This window comes from Ipomoea nil, unplaced genomic scaffold (assembly GCF_001879475.1).
Source record: "Ipomoea nil cultivar Tokyo-kokei standard unplaced genomic scaffold, Asagao_1.1 scaffold2191, whole genome shotgun sequence".
Lineage (NCBI taxonomy): Eukaryota > Viridiplantae > Streptophyta > Magnoliopsida > Solanales > Convolvulaceae > Ipomoea > Ipomoea nil.
Window position 1 is genome coordinate 59,426 of NW_017618619.1, and position 20,769 is coordinate 80,194.

The following is a 20,769-nucleotide window of genomic DNA, read 5'->3' on the forward strand; positions in this document are numbered from 1 at the left end:
AAATACTCATTTTAGTGCAATATGATGTGGCTGAGCGAAAAAATAAAATCTTAACTGACCTAACCAATAGTCCAAAAGATTAGAAAATATTTTTCTTCAGTCTCATTAGTTTAGAATTGATACATTTATCAATAATTGATTAAAATATGGATTGAGTTAGACACTTGAGCTATACTAAACAATAAAAATATTGACTTGACCTACAATGCAAAAATTAAGTTTTTATTTTTATTTTTGCTTCAATTTCACTAGTTTAAAGTTATTGCATTTACTAATGTCTGGCTAAATATAAATCAGGCTTGATCAAGCCAAAAAATAAAAAATTTGACCTGGCCAAGCCCGTATCCAAAAAAAGAAATGTAACTTTTTTTTTTCACTGTCTTTAGTTTAGAACTAGTATTTTCACCCGTGCAATGCACGGAGTGGAATTTTTGTAATATATTAAGATTATTTAAATCGATATATAATTATTTAAGAGTTAATTTTACCAGTGGTCGCTTATCTTTCCTGAAAATTCCAAATTTAATCCTAGACTATAGTTATTAATTATTACGATTTATTCTATGTTATAATTCTTACGTTAATATTTTTACTATTATTATTAACACTTAATTACTTTTAGATATTATTTTTACCACTTATATTATTATTATTATTATTATTATTATTATTATTATTATTATTAGTTTCTTTTCAAGTTTTGTTAGTATATAATGGTCGTGAGGCACACAATAATAATATAACCATAATTAAATATTCTTGTACTGTATTTCGTGAGTCACAATAACAATATAACAATAATGCCCTTAGGGTTGGGGTTCAGCCTTTGGAAGAATATAACAATAATAAAATATACTTCAATTCTATATTCTTCTAGGATTTCTATTACCATCAATAATTATTCCCTAATGTACCATAATTAAATAATTTGACCAATTATAAAGCGATATTATTAAATAATGCACGGGGCAATTTTTTAATTAAAAAAATAAAAAATTCATTAATGAAACATAAGGTTCTCATAGTTTTTTATTAGAAACTATATAATAAAGCATTTTTTTTAGAAGTTGGTGGACCAAACCGCCTACGGCAGTTTGCAGTGGATAGATCTCGAAAAATTACGCGATTTCAAAAAAATATTTGTCCAAAATGGACAACTGAGTCAAAAGTTATGCCGTGCCGAACTTTTGACACTTCACAACTTTAACCCAGAATTATTGTACGAATGGGAAAGTAAAAATCAATATATTTTATTGGGAATAGAGATTTTTTAGGATTTTGGGCGGGAAGTTAAAATTTCAGGATTTTGTTATTATATATAGTATAGATAAATTGTGCAAAGAGAATTGTATTACACTAATTTATAATTTTAGAATAGAATTTTAACCCAGAATTATTGTACGAATGGAAAGTAGAAATCAATATATTTTATTGGGAATAGAGATTTTTTAGGATTTTGGGCGGGAAGTTAAAATTTCAGGATTTTGTTATTATATATAGGAGAAAATTTCAATTTTGGTCCACTGACTATTGGGGTTGTGTTAATTGCAACACTTGACTTTGAAAAATGTTAATTTAGTACCTTGAGTATGCAATTTCTATCAATTTTGGTCACTCCGGCCAAATTCCCGGCCAAATCTCACCGGAAAATTTTAATAGGTCAAATAATGAGAGTTTTTTGGTCATTTTACTTTTTTTCCTTTCTTCCCAGGCGAGCAACTCCCTTTCCGGCGAGCGTGAACGACTTCTCTGCGTCTTTGATGGTGTCTGATTACCCTTTTCCTACTGCCGCCGATTTTCCACCGTAATTAGAAACATTATATGCAATTATGTTGGCGGCTTCTGTAGCTGTTTGTGAGCTTCTGGAGAAAGGAAACAAAATAGTCGGGGTTTCTGTACTCTCCATCGGTGCTTCTATTTTGACCGTAATTAGAAACATTCGACTATTTTGTTGCATAGAAGGTACTCTCCATCGGGGCTTCTGTAGCTGTTTGTGAGCTTCCTGTCTCCACCATTTCGTCCGATTCCACCGGCAGTGTTGGCGGCACGTGAGTTTCCAATTCGACTATTTTGGCGGCCGCTTTATATTTTGATAATCCTTGTAGGAAAATGATAGACGGCGGAGAAGGAAAACGGTAATCAGACACCATCAAAGACGCGGAGAAGTCGTTCACGCTCGCCAGAAATGGAGTTGCTCGCCGGGGAAGAAAGGAAAAAAAGTAAAATGACCAAAAAACCCTCATTATTTGACCTATTAAAATTTTCCGGTGAGATTTGGCCGGCAATTTGGCCGGAGTGACCAAAATTGATAGAAATTGCATAGTCAAGGTACTAAATTAACATTTTTGAAAGTCAAGTGTTGCAATTAACACAACCCCAATAGTCAGTGGACCAAAATTGAAATTTTCTCTTATATATAGTATAGATAAATTGTGCAAAGGGAATTGTATTACACTAATTTATAATTTTAGAATAGAATTTTTACCCAGAATTATTGTACGAATGGGAGAGTAGAAATCAATATATTTTATTGGGAAGAGAGATTTTTTAGGAATTGGGTGGGAAGATAAAATTTCAGGATTTTGTTATTATATATAGTATAAATAGTATAGATTGTGCAAAGGGAATTGTATTACACTATTTTATAAATTTAGAATAGAATTTTTACCCAGAAATATTGTACGAATGGAAAAGTAGAAATAAATATATTTTATTGGGAAGAGAGATTTTTTAGGAATTGGGCAGAAAGTTAAAATTTTAGGATTTTGTTATTATATATAGTATAGATTGGGCAAAGGGAATTATATTACACTATTTTATAATTTTAGAATAGAATTTTTACCCAGAATTATTGTACGAATGGGAAAGTAGAAATCAATATATTTTATTGGGAAGAGAGATTTTTTAGGAATTCGGCGAAAAGTTAAAATTTCAGGATTTTGTTACTATATATAGTATAGATTGTGCAAATGGAATTGTATTACACTATTTTATAATTTTAGAATAAAATTTTTACCTAGAATTATTGTACGAATGGGAAAGTAGAAACCAATATATTTTATTGGGAAGAGAGATTTTTTAGGAATTGGGCAGGAAGATAAAATTTCAAGATTTTGTTATTATATCTACTATATATATATATATACTAATAAGAGCCCAAGAGAGTTAAGCCTATAATGGGTAGAAAAAATGGCGGTCACAGATTTTAATCAAATGTATGGCTCAGATTGATTGAAAGATTGATCAGATTTAAATTTTACACTAAAATTTTCTAAAATACCCACACACCGTTACTAATTCCGTTAAAATTTTAAGAATTGCCGTTAGTTCACCGTTAACTTACTCATTGATTTCAATAAAAAAAATGTCTTAGATTCGAACATCATCCCAATCAAAGTTGGCATAATTAGTACTCTTTTTTACTCTTATTAAATTATATAAATAATAATTTAGTAGTTACAACGAAAAATAATACAGATGCATTTCTTTAATTTAGAATTATGTGTCCACAATGTCTTTATTCAAAAAAAAAAATTATTCATTATCAATAAATTAAATAAGAGAAATAATTTTATTAGTTATATTGTCTTTATTTTTTTTCAATATAAAAATTCTTTATATTCAAATTTATTAATTGATTATATTCGCTACATTATCCTTACAATGTCTTTATTCAGTGAAAAAAAATTATTAATTATCAATAAATTAATTAAAAGAAATATTTTCATTAGTTATATTGTCTTTATTTTTCTCAAATGTAAAAATTTTTACATTCAAATTCTTCAATTGATTATATTCACTACATTATCTATTATCTTTTTTGGGCACTATTTTTCTAATTAAATATCAAAGTTATAATACAAAATAATGCTATATATTTATTTACCAAGTATTTTATTAATACCATAAAAAATTAAAAAATATATAATTAATAAAGCCAACCATATTAACTACTTGAGAGATTTTGTGACAAAGAGAGTATTCAAATCACACAACAAATTGAAGTGAGAACTACTTCGCAATGTCCTTATTTGACAATCAGCAGTTAGTGATTAGCGTTAGCGGATTATACTAGCGGATTTTACCAGCGAATTTATTTAATTATTAACATTGGGTAGAAAAAATGACCGCCAAATTATTAAATGAAATGAATGGTTCATATTGTTCAGGTTTTAAATTTTTTCTTTTAAGATTTTATAATTTATCCTTAATTATATGATTATTCATTTAACTTTTCCGTTAATTCACCGTTAGTCTAATTCTAATATTAAAGTCTAATATAGTATTATAACTACACCATTAATCTAATTATAATATTAAAGTCTTAATAGAACTTAACCGCAAATCCTAATGTCGGAATCTCCTCAAACAATATTAGTATATATTTAATATTTTATCCCTAATTTTTATTTGTTTTCCCTTATGTCCCGTATTTGGTTTCAACCATACCTATACAATTATTGTATTGACAATTATAATCAATCTTAACTATATTATCTTGCATTTGTAAACTTAGAATTACCTATTTAACCCGCACGAGCTTAGCTCAATGGTTTAGTGTGTAGTATTTGGGAGAAGAGACCAAGGTTTGAACCTCGGCAGCGGCAGTGCGGGAATTATGTCCAAAGTGGGCAGATTCCTTGTGCGTATCAGCATTTGGCCCTATCTGCTGAACCATTGAGTCACCGTGATTTACAACTTCCCACAATGCTCTGTCGGGTCGGAGTGTGGGGGGCCCTTGGGGTTGGGGACTCAACCTTTGGGAGAAGAATTACCTAATTAAATACACAAATTCAACCTTCAATTATCTATGCATGAACAATTTCAATATAATCCTGCATTAATATACTTTAAAGTACTTATTTAAAAAAAAAAATATTGGGCATTATCCCAATCGCGCAATGCACGTAAAAAACTAGTATAGTATAGATTGTGCAAAGGGAATTGTATTACACTATTTTATAAATTTAGAATAGAATTTTTACCCAGAATTATTGTACGAATGGGAAAGTAGAAACCAATATATTTTATTGGGAAGAGAGATTTTTTAGAAATTGAGCGGGAAGATAAAATTTCAGGATTTTGTTATTATATATAGTATAGATAGATTGTGCAAAGGGAATTGTATTACACTATTTTATAAATTTAGAATAGAATTTTTAACCAGAATTATTGTACGAATGGGAAAGTAGAAATCAATATATTTTATTGGGAAGAGAGATTTTTTAGGAATTGGGCGGAAAGTTAAAATTTTATGATTTTGTTATTATATATAGTATAGATTGTGCAAAGGGAATTGTATTACAATATTTTATAATTTTAGAATATAATTTTTACCCAAAATTATTGTACGAATGGGAAAGTAGAAACCAATATATTTTAGGGAAAATTGTAAAAAATGCCCCTCTATAATATGCAAATTATCAATGTCACTCCTGAATTATGAGTGTTGTAAATGTAGCCCCTCAATTATCAAAATGGTGCACATATAGCCCCTCCCGTAACAAACCTGTGGTTCCCCACCGCTGTCCATCGTTGGTACTTTGAATCGAGAGAGGTAAAAAAACAACTAAATTACATATTTACTCCGACTTAACGGTGTCATACACTAACGAAGAACCACATATCCGTTATGGGAAGGGCTATATGTGCACCGTTTTGATAATTGAGGGGCAACATTTACACCACTCATAATTCAGGGGTGACGGTGATAATTGGCATATTATAGAGGGGCATTTTTTACAATTTTTCCTATATTTCATTGGGAAGAGAGATTTTTTAGGAATTGGGCGTGAAGATAAAATTTCAGGATTTTGTTATTATATATAGTATAGATTGTGCAATGGGAATTGTATTACACTATTTTATAAATTTACAAAAGAATTTTTACCCAGAATTATAGTACGAAGTGGAAAATAGAAATCAATATATTTTATTGGGAAGAGAGATTTTTTAGGAATTGGACGGAAAGTTAAAATTTTAGGATTTTGTTATTATATATAGTATAGATTGTGCAAAGGGAATTGTATTACACTATTTTATAAATTTTGAATAGATTTTTTACCCAGAATTATTGTAAGAACAGGAAAGTAGAAATCAATACATTTTATTGTGAAGAGAGATTTTTTAGGAATTGGGCGGAAAGTTAAAATTTTATGATTTTGTTATTATATATAGTATAGATTGTGCAAAGGGAATTGTATTACACTATTTTATAATTTTAGAATAGAATTTTTATCCAAAATTATTGTACGAATGGGAAAGTAGAAATCAATATATTTTATTGGGAAAAGAGATTTTTTAGGAATTCGGCGGAAAGTTAAAATTTCAGGATTTTGTTACTATATATAGTATAGATATAGATTTTGCAAAGGGATTTTTGTATTACACTATTTTATAATTTAAGAATAGAATTTTTAACCAGAATTATTGTACGAATGGGAAAGTTGAAACCAATATATTTTATTGGGAAGAGAGATTTTTTAAGAATTGGGCAGGAATATAAAATTTCAAGATTTTGTTATTATATACAGTATAGAAGTATAGATTGTGCAAAGGGAATTGTATTACACTATTTTATAAATTTTGAATAGATTTTTTACCCGAAATTATTGTACGAATGGGAAAGTAGAAATCAATATATTTTATTGCGAAGAGAGATTTTTTAAGAATTGGGCAGAAAGTTAAAATTTTATGATTTTGTTATTATATATAGTATAGATTGTGCAAAGGGAATTGTATTACACTATTTTATAATTTTAGAATAGAATTTTTACCCAGAATTACTGTACAAATGGGAAAGTAGAAATCAATATATTTTATTGGGAAGAGAGATTTTTTAGGAATTCGGCGGAAAGTTAAAATTTCAGGATTTTGTTACTATATATAGTATAGATAGTATAGATTGTGCAAAGGGAATTGTATTACACTATTTTATAATTTAAGAATAGAATTTTTACCCAGAATTATTGTACGAGAAACCAATATATTTTATTCGGAAGCGAGATTTTTTAGGAATTGGGCGGGAAGATAAAATTTCAGGATTTTGTTATTATATATACTATAGATTGTGCAAAGGGAATTGTATTACACTATTTTATAAATTTAGAATAGAATTTTACCCAGAATTATTGTACGAATGAGAAAGTAGAAATCAATATATTTTATTGGGAAGAGAGATTTTTTAGGAATTGGGCGGAAAGTTAAAATTTTATGATTTTGTTATTATATATAGTATAGATTGTGCAAAGGGAATTGTATTACACTATTTTATAATTTTAGAATAGAATTTTTACCCAGAATTATTGTACGAATGGGAAAGTAGAAATCAATATATTTTATTGGGATGAGAGATTTTTTAGGAATTCGGCGGAAAGTTAAAATTTTAGGATTTTGTTACTATATATAGTATAGATTGTGCGAAGGGAATTGTATTACCCTATTTTATAATTTTTGAATAGAATTTTTACCCAGAATTATTGTACGAATGGAAAAGTAGAAACCAATAAATTTTATTGGGAAGAGAGATTTTTTAAGAATTGGGCGGGAAGATAAAATTTCAGGATTTTGTTATTATATATAGTATATATAGATTGTGCTAAGGGAATTGTATTACACTATTTTTTAAATTTAGAATAGAATTTTTACCCCGAATTATTGTACGAATAGAAAAGTAGAAATCAATATATTTTATTGGGAAGATAGATTTTTTAGGAATTGGGCGGAAAGTTAAAATTTTAGGATTTTGTTATTATATATAGTATAGATTGTGCAAAGGGAATTGTATTACACTTTTTTATAATTTTAGAATAGAATTTTTACCCATAATTATTGTACAAATGGGAAAGTAGAAATCAATATATTTTATTGGGAAGAGAGGTTTTTTAGGAATTCGGCGGAAAGTTAACATTTCAGGATTTTGTTATTATATATAGTATAGATAGATTATGCAAAGGGAATTATATTACACTATTTTTTAATTTTAGAATAGAATTTGTACCCAGAATTATTGTACGAATGGGAAAGTAGAAATCAATATATTTCATTGGGAAGAGAGATTTTTTAGGAATTGGGCGGAAAGTTAAAATTTCAGGATTTTGTTACTATATATAGTATAGATTGTGCAAAGGGAATTGTATTACACTATTTTATAATTTTAGAATAAAATTTTTACCCAGAATTATTGTACGAATGGGAAAGTTGAAACCAATATAGTTTATTGGGAAGAGAGATTTTTTTAGAAATTGGGCAGGAAGATAAAATTTCAGGATTTTATTGTTATATATAGTATAGATTATTATGCTTATAAATTTATGCATTTATTTTTATTATAATAAGTCACATGTTAAAAAATTTTAATTTACGTTTTTTATTATAATTATTGTTAACCTTTACAAGTTAAAAATTATTTATTTAGAAATTTGCTTTCAAGCCTCTCGATTATGTATCATATTATTCCCTAGTTGGTCGTGAGATGTAAATATTATATTTGTATTTTGGTGAGAGTTTTGAGTTAGAAAAGTTTGAATCAATGAGAACAGAATGTATTATATTTAATAATAATGATTACAAATGTGCAGATTACAGTATATATATATAAATAGAGAGTCTCAGCGAGACTTTGGGATAGAGAATCATAATATAACTTAAATACATAGATTCCTAATATAATCAACTAGAAATTAAATTCCTTAAAATCAAGAAAAACAAATACTCCGTACAACTTAAAATCAAGGAAAAAAAAACAACCTATAAGGGTAAGATTTTTTTTTTTCCCAAGGTGACAATATAAAACTTATTCAACTCCATATTTATAATTTTTTGTGTTAGTTTTTTTTTTTTTTTTTTTTTTTTAAAGAAAAAAATCTAAGACAATTTAAACGAATCAAATATTTAAAATAACTTTAATTTCATGGTAATTTAATTGATATAATTCATGGTAATATTAAACATGTTAATTAATTTTTCTAACAAAATTATTCATAGCAAATATATATTCCTACAATTTTTTTTTTTTGAAAGATATTCCTACAATTATTTACCAAGAATTTAATTGATGGGAAGTAACAAACGTGCTATAATAGGTATCTTAATTCTTAAAGTGTTATAATTCATCATCATTATGGACATTATTATTGTAACGTATGTAACTGTTATACATTTATTGCATCAATTTAATACCTTTGTATTATGTATATATACTCTATACTTAGCTTGTTGTAGATGGAGATGATAATGAAGAGACTATCATCCTTTCTCCCTCATCTCTCTATTCACTATTCTATTTTTTTTCATCCTTTGCTCTACATCCTAAATAAACTGAGAAGCAGGTGTTTAACATGTTCAATTGTGTTAGAAAAGAGGACATTGATGAAGGCGAATGGAGGTTGAAGCTTTGGCTTTTCTGTTTCTTTGGCTGCCTCGAGGTAAAAGGATACAACAACGCAGCATTCTTGAGGTCAGATTCTATTTTGCTTAGCTTGTGCAATATTGCTGATAATCTAGTAAATGCAAAGTTGAGTATATGATGTGAATAATGGATCTGTTTTGAATGCTGCCACAAATTTTGAGTAAAAATGTAAAATATTGTGGATGCAAATTATGTGAGGTGCCGTGCTGTGCATGCTATAATCTTAGATATCATGTGAATGCTGCAGGTAATATAATTGTGAATTATATTCTTGTTGAAAGGATCTTGCACACAGCTTCTATTTACACTTTGATATCAGAAGTAAAAATGCAGCTTCATTATACAGAACATGTTCTTTGTAGAACTGATATTGCTTCTTGATGAGCATGCATATTATTGAGCTTATATTTTGCATTTTTGAAATTAGAATCCAATGTGGCTGCAAAGTTGAATTTGTCTTGATATGTTCTCTCTCGACATTATATATATATAGTTAACTATACTTTGCATCAGACCTTGCTACCAAGGCTACATATATTTGCCAAGAAACTATAGGGTTTTATTGGTGGCAAACTTATTTCAGTGGCTTTTTCACACCGATTCAATTGCATTATGGCATATTTGTTTTTCTTTTGTCCTGCTATATTTTCATAAGTATAGATGTGGATTTGGGAGTATGTAATTTCCATAATGCCAAATCATCTGTAATTTCTATAAGATGTGCTAATTGATATGAATGGATTTATTTAGTGTTTTAGGCATAACAATATTTAATGCCTTACGCTGCATGTCCACAAAGTTTTTTTTGAGTATTTGGTTAAAATGCACATCTGCGAAATAGCTAACTCATTCCAAGCAATATGAGGCCCTCATATCATAAAGGATCTGGGGAAGGAAATATGCAGGTATTACAACCTTACCTTTAAGTGAGGTAAATGTTAAATACTTGGTTTGTTTTTTTTCTAATGCTATGCTACTCTCTAAAAGTCAAAATTGACTCACATCATGTTGGTTTGCCTGAAGCAAACAACTTGTGAATATTTTTTTTACACATGGTAATCACTGCCTGAAAATTCTGATCGGCGCAGTTTGAAAATTAAATTCGTGAAAAATACTTCTTGAACTCCTTTTGGCATGAAATTTTTTCTGGAGAACCTAGACTCGTGTTATTTGATGTCTGTAAAAAGATTTTGTTAAAAATATGCTTTGGTGATTCCAGAAAAATTAAAGTTTTGGCAGTGTGCTGTCAATTATTTTTCTGCCTGGAGCAATGTTGGGAAAACTTTTTGAAAAAATACTTCTAGACCTTGGATTGACATGAAAATTTTTATGTACGTTCTAGACTTGCTAAACTACATATCTGAAAAATCTTGTGTCAAAATGTGTTACCATTTTTTCACAGAAAATCCAGCAATCCAGGTCAAATTTCTGAAAATTTCTGCCGTTTTCAGCTTGTATATCTTGTTGTTTTGTGATATATTTTCATACTTGTATGAAACTATGAAATAAAGTGAGAGCTTGCTTGGAAAAGTATTGTCATTGACTCCCTGAAATAAGAATGAATGGGCCCAACAGCAAATATGTGCTCATTATTCTTCGGCGAACGGTACTTCTCTCATTTTATTTTCTAATTTATGAATTAATAGAATCTTTTTTTTCATGTCATGCATTATGTGTACCACACATGATACTTTTTATTAAAATGAATGTGCATGACTCAATTGAGATTTTGGTGTCCAAGACATAAGGGACAATTATATCACATATTGAATATGCTTATCTTTAATTGATAATATTTAGCCTATAATCTTTTGATTAGGCTTATATAAGAGAATTTGTTATTTCTCTTGTTGGCAATTAATTATTTGCTATAGGCCATAGCTATTGTGATTTATCACGTAACATATAAGTGAGACAATAGCATGAATTCTCAATATGGTTTTCATTGTTAGGTTGCACCTGTCGTTGCTAAACCTTAATTTGATCTTGTGATATCGATTAGATGATATGAGTCTAAACATTGTGATATATAGCATAAATATTGGATATAGCTTTGCCCAGAAGGCGAATTTGCTGCACTAATTATATGATAACAGCACCAGGACAAATTCCCCAAATGTAAAATTGACTTGTTACTGATTTAAAAGTCAATTGTTATTTGTCCAAATTCAAGTTTATTGGTTGCGCTAATTTATTATAGCATTAATGTTTCACATGAGTCTTTGACATTAAAATAAATACCAAATTTGAGTATTTATACAAAAAGATAGTACCTAATTTTTTAATATAGTTTTGCCCAGAAGGCAAACTAAGAACATTAATTTATCTGTCACTCGTTATCTTGCATGACATTTATGATAGTTACATTGTACTCCAGTAGTAGTACATGACAAATTACACTAAGTGTTTTGAATATCATTGATTTTTTGTTGAAAGATATCAAAAACTTAGTTTCCTTCTGCAAGAACATACTCTCTGAGTTTTGAATCTTCCCTACTTGACAATGTGTTTGGTCATTGGGCTTTTAAAAAAAAAAAAAAAAAAAGGTCTGAAAGATTCTGAATATGAATTGATCTTTGAGTGACTAATGACTCACGACTTGTGAATGAAGTCTGCGACTTCTATTTTTAATGCAATGCTACTATGCAAAAATGTTATGTGCTTAACAGCTAAAAGTGAGTCACACTATGTTGGTTTGCCTGAAGCAAATAAATTGCTAATATTTGGCGTTTAATCTCCCTAAGATTGTCGAATGTTTCAATCATTTTGTTCAATGTGTATGCTTGCCCTATCTAATTTTATATGCCACTTGTGGTAAATTTCATATACATTTGACAACTTATTATGTTGTGATAATCTTTACATTTTTAGAGACTCATTTTTTAATTATGGCATGACCAATTGGGTCTCTTAGGGCAAACATAATGAGTTAGATATTACAATTTCTTATCCACATGAGTACTTTATAAAGCATGTGTGAAGGAAAAATTACTGAATTATATGTTTTGGGGATATATTTTTTACCCAAATCTAACTCGATGCATATCACAAATCAATCCCTCAAGGATTGCTATACCCCCTTTTTTTTTCACCTAGTACGTGGTTTCAGAAGTAACATTTCCCTATCTGCGTTATTTTATTTGCGCAGTCTATTTTATATCACCACCACAACGTACCTCTAAAAGGGCTATCAAAGAAATCTCAGTCTATTGATTCAATACCGAAAGCCCATGATAGGGGATCAATACATATAATTGGGTACGTTGACTGCATTCCTAATGAAGATTGTTTCTCGGCATTAGGGGGAGATAATATACTACTCCGTAGCTTTTTGGAATGCCAAGAAATTTCATAAGAATAAAAACATCTTCATTATTTAAATCCATGTACTAGTTAGATTGAACTGGAAGTTCAAAAGATAATCTATTTGCGATTTAGCAAATAATCTGCCAAATATATCTATTGATCATAATGATCATAAAAGAAGTGACTAGGTCCTATATCATTGGACCAAACATATCTATCGATACTCCTTGACACTAGAAGTGTAGGAGATCTATCGGTGAAAGAGATATGGATCATAATACTAGATCTAGTAAAGAAATATTGTCACTCTTGAAATAGCTTGAATAATTATGTCCTGCAGACATTCGTCCAGATGACGAAAAAAAAAAAACCCTGGTAAGACTTATGGGTGCACCAAACAAACGTAAAACTAGGGATGCGGAACGACCAGATCAAAATATCTTTGGGAAATGTTTAGAATCTGGTTGTTTTATAAATTGCCATTACATTTACAAATATGGAATTTTTACAAAAAAGTTATAGTTGTCGACAACACAATTGCCATTACAAATTGCTCGTTATATGATAATCTGGATCCAGAGTTAGGCACCAGAAGTGCCATGACTATTTAATATATAAAGGAGCAATTAAGGCATAGCTCGACTCGCTAATATGAATAAATTCTCTTTATAACAACACACCATTAAGTGTTAACCCTGAAGGTTATAAATGGGTGTGTGCATGAAAGAGAAGTAAGAATAACAAGGTGATATGATATGCAGCGAGTTTGTAGCCTATGGGTCCATGCAGAGACCCTTAATTGATTTTAATCAAATATATTCTCCCATGGTAAATGGCATTAAGTTCCGCTACATAATACAATTGGCAGAATAATAAATTTAGATATGCAGTTAAACTTATCTTGAGAAATCCCTGATGGATTCATAATTCTCGAAATGAGGATTTATTTAAGTATTATTATGTGTCATTATTTACTCTTTAAAGGGTTGCGAATGGAGTTAATATCCTCATTGAAGGAATAATATGTGTCATTGTGTGCTCGATAAAGGGTTGATAATGAACTTATTTATTATTTATTATCTCAGTCAAGATTGATGGTGTAAACATCAATGAAATATATAAAGAGCTTGATAATGTCAGTTCATGTTTAAAGATTGAGACTTTTGAAATAAAAAGCTTGTGAAAGCTATAAGTATTATCTCGACTTGAAGATCGAGTTTTTCTTTGAAATTTTTTTGTATACACCAGTCAGCCAACATCTAAGATTGCTTTTTCACATGTCTATATATGCATATAAGTGTCATGTTTTTATCAAACTAAAGGTTGCCTAATAATCTCTTAAAGCAGATAAGGAACCTTTTTGGACTCGAAGTCCCTTACTTCATTATCGTTGGAGCACCATTATAGAACCAGAAGTTCTATAATCGCAACATATTTGCGATGAAATTGCTAGCAAAATCTAGTGCTCCCCCCTACAAATGAAGTACTTGAATAATGATTAACATATCCTCCGGTATCTTCGAGATACAAAGACATGACATTTATGTAAGAAACCATGATACGGTTTTAATAGGCTACTTGGGTACTGGCTGTTTTGTTTGATCCCCGCAATGCGAAACCCAAACTGGTTATACAATGAATTTTCCTAAATGTTCAAAATGAGGACAATAACACTTGTGTTGCACAAATGTTATATGAGCTCTAGAAGAGCCATAAGATTATTGTACACTACAGTGACAATCCAGAAGATTTGTCCAATCCATCTCTTCGAATTTTGAAATATATGTAGAACTTGAAGATTGTTATCTTCAGGGGGAGACGGGAAGTACATTTACTCGAATCAATTCGGAAGATTGGACGTAAAATCCTGAAGATTAAGTCATAAAAGACTAACAATTGCGCACTATTTGCAACGCATAAATACATAAATATCATGTACTCTTTTCCTCACTAGTTTTTCTCCCATTGGGTTTTCTAGTGTGGTTTTTAACGAGGCATGAGTATGATATAGTAATGACAATGAGGAAAAGTTGCAAAATAATTGCTTAAATGGACAAACCCCAAAATCCTGAAGATTATGCGGTTTGCGCCCTGAAGGCTTATGGTTGTACTCTTTTTCCCTTAACTAAGTTTTTCCCACAGGGTTTTCTTAAGTTAAAGTTTTTAATGAGGCGACCAAATACAATATATGTTTTTACATATATCATGTACTCTTTTCTTCAACTAGGTTTTTCCCACGTGGTTTTCCTAGTGAAGTTTTTAATGAGACATGAATATATTTTCTATTGTACTCTTTTCTTGTCTAGGTTTTTCCCACCGGATTTTCCTAGCAAGTTTTTTTTTACGAGACGAAATCGTGGTCAAATAATGTCCAAGGGGGAGTGTTATAATTCATCATCATTATGGACATTATTATTGTAACGTATGTAACTGTTATACATTTATTGCATCAATTTAATACCTTTGTATTATGTATATATACTCTATACTTAGCTTGTTGTAGATGGAGATGATAATGAAGAGACTATCATCCTTTCTCCCTCATCTCTCTATTCACTATTCTATTTTTTTCCTTTTAACATAAAGGACTAAAACAGCACAAAGTTAATACACAAAATACACAAATCATTAGATACGAAATTGACTAACTGAGTTTAAAAATTAAATGCAAATCTCCTTTTTTGTTTTGTTTTGTTTTTTTTTGTTTTTTTTTTTTTTTTTTCACTTTTTATAATTACTTTCCTTCTAAAGAAGGCATTCGCTGATTATCTATTAAGCATCGCATTGAAAATTATACTTTACCTGTAATGTTGGACATAGACAATTTTATAAGGATATTTCACCTTATATGTTATTGTTAGGAACATGTGTAATTTAGATTTTATTTTTTTTTTTTTTTTGAAAGGAAAGGATATCATTAAAATCAAGAGATTAAGTGTTCAATACAAGAAGGAATAGAAATTTTAGTCCCTAATTTATTTATGGGAAAATGACACTTTTTCTCCCTGAGTTATATACCTATAGCATTTTTTCCCCTTAAATTATTGAAGTGGCTGTTTTTCCCCCTGAAATGTTAAATGGACATATTTACCCTTAAACTAAATATTTAATTTATTTTTTTTTCTCCAACAAATTATGACCATAATTTGGTTCAAACTAAACAAACACTATAGCAACCAAACAGAAATATTTCAATTACAATTTAGAATCGAAATTCGATATTTAGAGTTTATTAAAATCGTGAACCGGAACGGACGGTTAATGTTCCGAACTGAAAAAATAAAATACATTTATTATTGAATTTAGACTATTTTAAAATAAAAAATAAAATTTTAAAATAAAGACGGTTCAAAATCGCGAATCAGATCCGGAACCGCCGGTTCACGGTTCAAGATTCAATTTTTTTGATAGATAATTTTAATAAATTGGCATTAAATATTGGGTTCTAGATCTGAATTATAACCGTAAACTATTAATTCGATTGCTTTAGTATCCGGTTCAATTCAAATCGAACCGTGGTCATTCCTACGTATACGCAATAATTTGTTGGAGTAGTAAAATAAATAAAATGTTTACTTTAAGGGTATAAATGTCAATTTAATATATCAGGGGGGGGGAAAAACACCACTTTTAGAATAATTGAGGGGGCTAATGTGCTTACCTAAATAATTGAGGGGGAAAAAGTGCTATAAGTATATAACTCAGGGGTAAAATGTGCCATTTTCCCTTTATTTATTTATTTATTAAACTTAGGAACTCTGTTCTCTAATTCGAATAGTCCGAATGTTAACCTGAAAGTTTACATTTCGGATAGTCAAAATAGTCCAAATGGAAACCCGAATAGTTACGCTTCAGACGAAGAGTCGAAGAGTTGAAGATTTTACGACGGAAAGGTTGCAAAGGCCGAATGGTGGAAGGGCCTACCTTTCGAGTAAAAGGAAATGTAAGAAGGAACGATTGGTAAGGACAACCATTCGTAACCGAAAGGTAGCAAATGTTAAAGGTTTGAAACGTTAACTCGAATAGTGCCAGTTAACCACTCGAAAAGAATTGCTCGAAACATTCTCTGAGCTAACAGTTCAAAACCTTAAAACGCTAGTGCTTTATAGTAAAATGTGACCAAGGCAAAGAGAGTCCTAGGTACACATCCGAAGGGAGATTTTCCTTAAAAAGGCGTTTACATTTGTGCATAACAAAAAGATATGTTCAGCGCAAATTAAGTAGTCTAATGGCTGAAAAGTCTGGCACATAAAGTTACTTTCCAAAAAATTCGATGGTCACTACCCGCTGGGTAACAAACGTTTGAAATGGATTTTCCTCAAACGGATCCTTTTCAATACGCCTATAAATACATTCATTCAAGACTTAAGAAGGTGTTGGTCTATTGAAGTGAAAATTACAAGTGATTCAAGCATTCTTAACAAAGTTCAAAACGAGACCAGTGAAAGGGATTTAATAAGCGCAAATTAAAAGCTATATCCAGATTTAGAAGCTTGGGCTACCTAAGGGAGAAGATCAAGTTCATCATCACGTACAACCAAGTCTTCTAGTTGGAGAATCAAAGAAACTTTTTCTTTGAAACCTTTGTAACTCTACTCGCCAGAAGTAGAAAGAGGCGGAGTAAACTCGGTGTTGAGTTGAAAAAAACTGTGAAGTTCAACGCCGGCTTGGTGTTCAAGGCTTGAACATTCTTTTGTATAAAAAAAAAAAAAAGAATTAGTGCAAACCTCCTTAGGAGATTTAAGAAGAAGAGTGGAGTAGGTTGAGATTTAGCCAAATTAACCACTATAAAAATTTGTCTCTCTCTATCTTTTTCGTTACAACTTCTATTCATACGCTAACGCGAGCGATCAAATCATAACTTTTTAAAAGAAGAAAAATTGCATGCAAACCACTTTAAAAGGGTTAATAATATTTTCGATGTGCATTCTCTACGAAACATTGAAGTAATCTTTCGCTTCACTTAAACGAGTGGTTAAAATTTTCAAAACCCTACAAGTCGATTTAGTCCCCCTTCTAAACTTGTACCCTAACCCTTTCAAGCCCAACATCTATATATAATTTAACACTCTGTGTTATTTAGACATCTTATTATTCTTCCAAAAGGCTGAACCCCAACCCTAAGGACCCCCCACATCCTGACCCGACAGAGCATTTAGGAGGATAGACATCTTATTATTGTATTTAATTAATATATGAAAAGATTTTATTCCATTTTCTTATTTTATTATTTTGTAAAAATGTTAAAGACTTTCTATTACTTTTATATATATATTCAAGCCAGGATTTATCTGGTTTCACAACAGTTAAAGAATTATGAATAATTTCAGGTACGAAACTGATTTGTAGTTGTGAATTTTTGATTGAATTTTAGTCATTTTGGATTTAAGGTATCGAAAAAGAAGAATTTCAAAGGAACACTGACCACGTAAACAGTAAAGTAGGCAGACTATTTCTTTAACGCGCCCAACCGCTTCTACATTGGTTCTCACCACCCAACCCTACGCGCACCCCACCCCACCCACAAAACGCTTACGTTTCAAAATTACAGATCATCACCTACACAAGTATTCTCAAACCTTCACACGCCAAGATCTATTCAAAACTATGACGTAATCACATTCTAATTCAATTGAAATATGCTTCTTAATTTTTTTTTAATTGTTTAAATTATCATCTCCCTTTAAATCTAATATTACATTATACTTTATGATTGTAACATGATAGTCAAAATACTAAAAATATATGGTATATTTCATAGACAAAATTAAACATGTTAAATTTTTTTTTATTATTAATTAGAGTAATGCTTAATACCTTTCATGATTTTCTCCTCCAAATTATCCTTTTAGTTAATGATGATTTAGTCAATTTATGAGCACGTAATGATTGAAAGTTATATCAAGAGAGAAAATTGAGGGAGGGATCAGAAACATTTTAATAATGAAACAAGAATAAAATAATACATGTAGTAATATTCCATTTGATTTTTAGTACAAGTGTACAACACTAGTTTTCATAAAGAGCAATTTTACTAATATTCGTGGGACTAAAATTGTTATTTGTTCGAAAATTAAGTAAAAAAAAAGAAAGTTGTCATTTTCATAAAGAGCAAACATCAATTTTGGTTCCACGAGTATTAGCAATATGACAATTTTGGTTCACATGTTTAATTCCTATTAATTTTCAACTACGATTATTGTTTTAGTACCAATTTAATCCAAGGCTATTGTTTTAATGCCAAAATTAATCACGCTGATCACCCATTTGTTTAAGACATGTCGAAACATGAAATTATTAAAGGTATTTTCGTCCTTTCCAAATTAAGATCTCAATTTAAACATGAATAAATAGATTTAAGCCCTATGATCGATCCCAATTCGTAATTCTCCTTATCATCCTATCTTAATTTGAGAAGAATAACTGCAAATTGGATATATCTTAGGGCTTAAATTCATTTATTCAACCTCAAATTGGGATCTTAATTTGAAAAGGACGAAAATACATTTAATAATTACATATTTCAGCATGTCTTAAACGAACGACTAACCGACGTACTGAATTTTGACCCTAAAACAATAATTGTGGATGGAAAGTGATACTAAAACAATAGCAGTGGATACAAATTAGTACTAAAATAATAATCGTGATTGAAAATTAATATAAATTAAATATGTAGACTAAAATTATCATTTTTACTAATACTTGCGGGACCAGAATTGGCATTTGCTGATATTACAAATTAGGGTTAATGTAAATATGTAATAGTTTGGAGGAGCGTGAAGATAAAGTAATTTTGACCCAACCCGATGTCTACCCTGACCCCGCCTCTTGGCATATATAAATAGGCGTGTGGAGTCTAATAAACCCTCCCATCTTCAACACCACAACCCTTAATAACGCCTCCCCTCTATATGCAACAATTACATTCTGCACAAAATCAGCAGAAGAAGAAGAAGCTTAGATAGATCATGAGCAACGTTCCAAAGTCTCTAACCGACTCTTCTCTCACCCTCTTCAATCTCGCCATCTCCGCTTCCGATCCCTGGCCTTTCTCTCTCATCATCTCCTCCTTGTAACCCAGTCCCCTAGCTACCTTTCTTCATCGATCGCTTAATTGATTCCCGTCCGGCGACTTCTAGATCGATCTCGAACGCCGATTTCGATTTCGATTTCGATTTCTCTTTTTTTTTTTTTGTTTGTTTAGTTTAACAGAATTTTTTGATCGAGATGGGTAGCGGAAGCGGAGATGTTTTTCACGTTCATCACGTGAAGCAGAGAGAGGATCTTCGGAGCATACCGAAAGGGTGTTTAGCGATTATGGTGGGGCAGGGGGAGGAGGAGCAGCAGCGCTTCGTCATCCCTGTCGTCTACATCAACCACCCTCTGTTCTTGCAGCTTTTGAAAGAGGCCGAGGAGGAGTACGGATTCAAGCACGACGGTCCGATTAATATCCCCTGCCACGTGGAGGAGTTTCGTCATATCCAGGGTATGATCGACAAGGACACTTCTCACCACCACCACCATCATGGCCATGGCCGCCACCACCATCACCACCACTCCGGGTGCTTCAAGATCAGAGCTTAATCAATTATATTTGCTGATTCAAAGTGGTGTAAACTGTAAAGTTGTTATGGTTACGGCTTTTGGTTTTGGCATTCCATTTTCTTTGTCATTATGTTGTTGTCGACGGTTATATGATATTGACGAAAATTAATTATACCATTAACATCTATTATTACCCTTTTTTTCCCTTTCTTTTTTTAAGTTGTAATTCATGAAATAATTTTCCAAAAAAAAAAAAAGAATTTTACTGTTCTTTATTTTCTATGAATAAATCAGTGCTTCAGGATTACGCCTTTGGATTTTCTTGATTTGGTTTGAGAAAAAAGGCAAGGGTTATATATATATATATAGTCAGGTTCTCGGGAAGATTGTGCGTTCACGGTGTGTGTTGTGCATTGATGTATTTTATTATGATACATTTTTAAATACTGTGTGGTGTATTTTTGCATATTTAATGGTGAATCTGTACCACGAAGATATGGAATATA

General features: G+C 30.5%; 1 protein-coding gene across 1 annotated transcript; it reads left to right on the top strand.

Moving 5' to 3' along the window:
* Window positions 1-19,580: 19,580 nt before the first annotated feature.
* LOC109150070 (auxin-responsive protein SAUR32-like) lies at window positions 19,581-20,498 on the top strand. Its single transcript, XM_019298051.1, has one exon. The coding sequence runs from the start codon at window positions 19,946-19,948 to the stop codon at window positions 20,300-20,302; it is 357 nt and encodes a 118-aa protein (XP_019153596.1). The 5' UTR covers window positions 19,581-19,945; the 3' UTR covers window positions 20,303-20,498.
* Window positions 20,499-20,769: the final 271 nt, after the last annotated feature.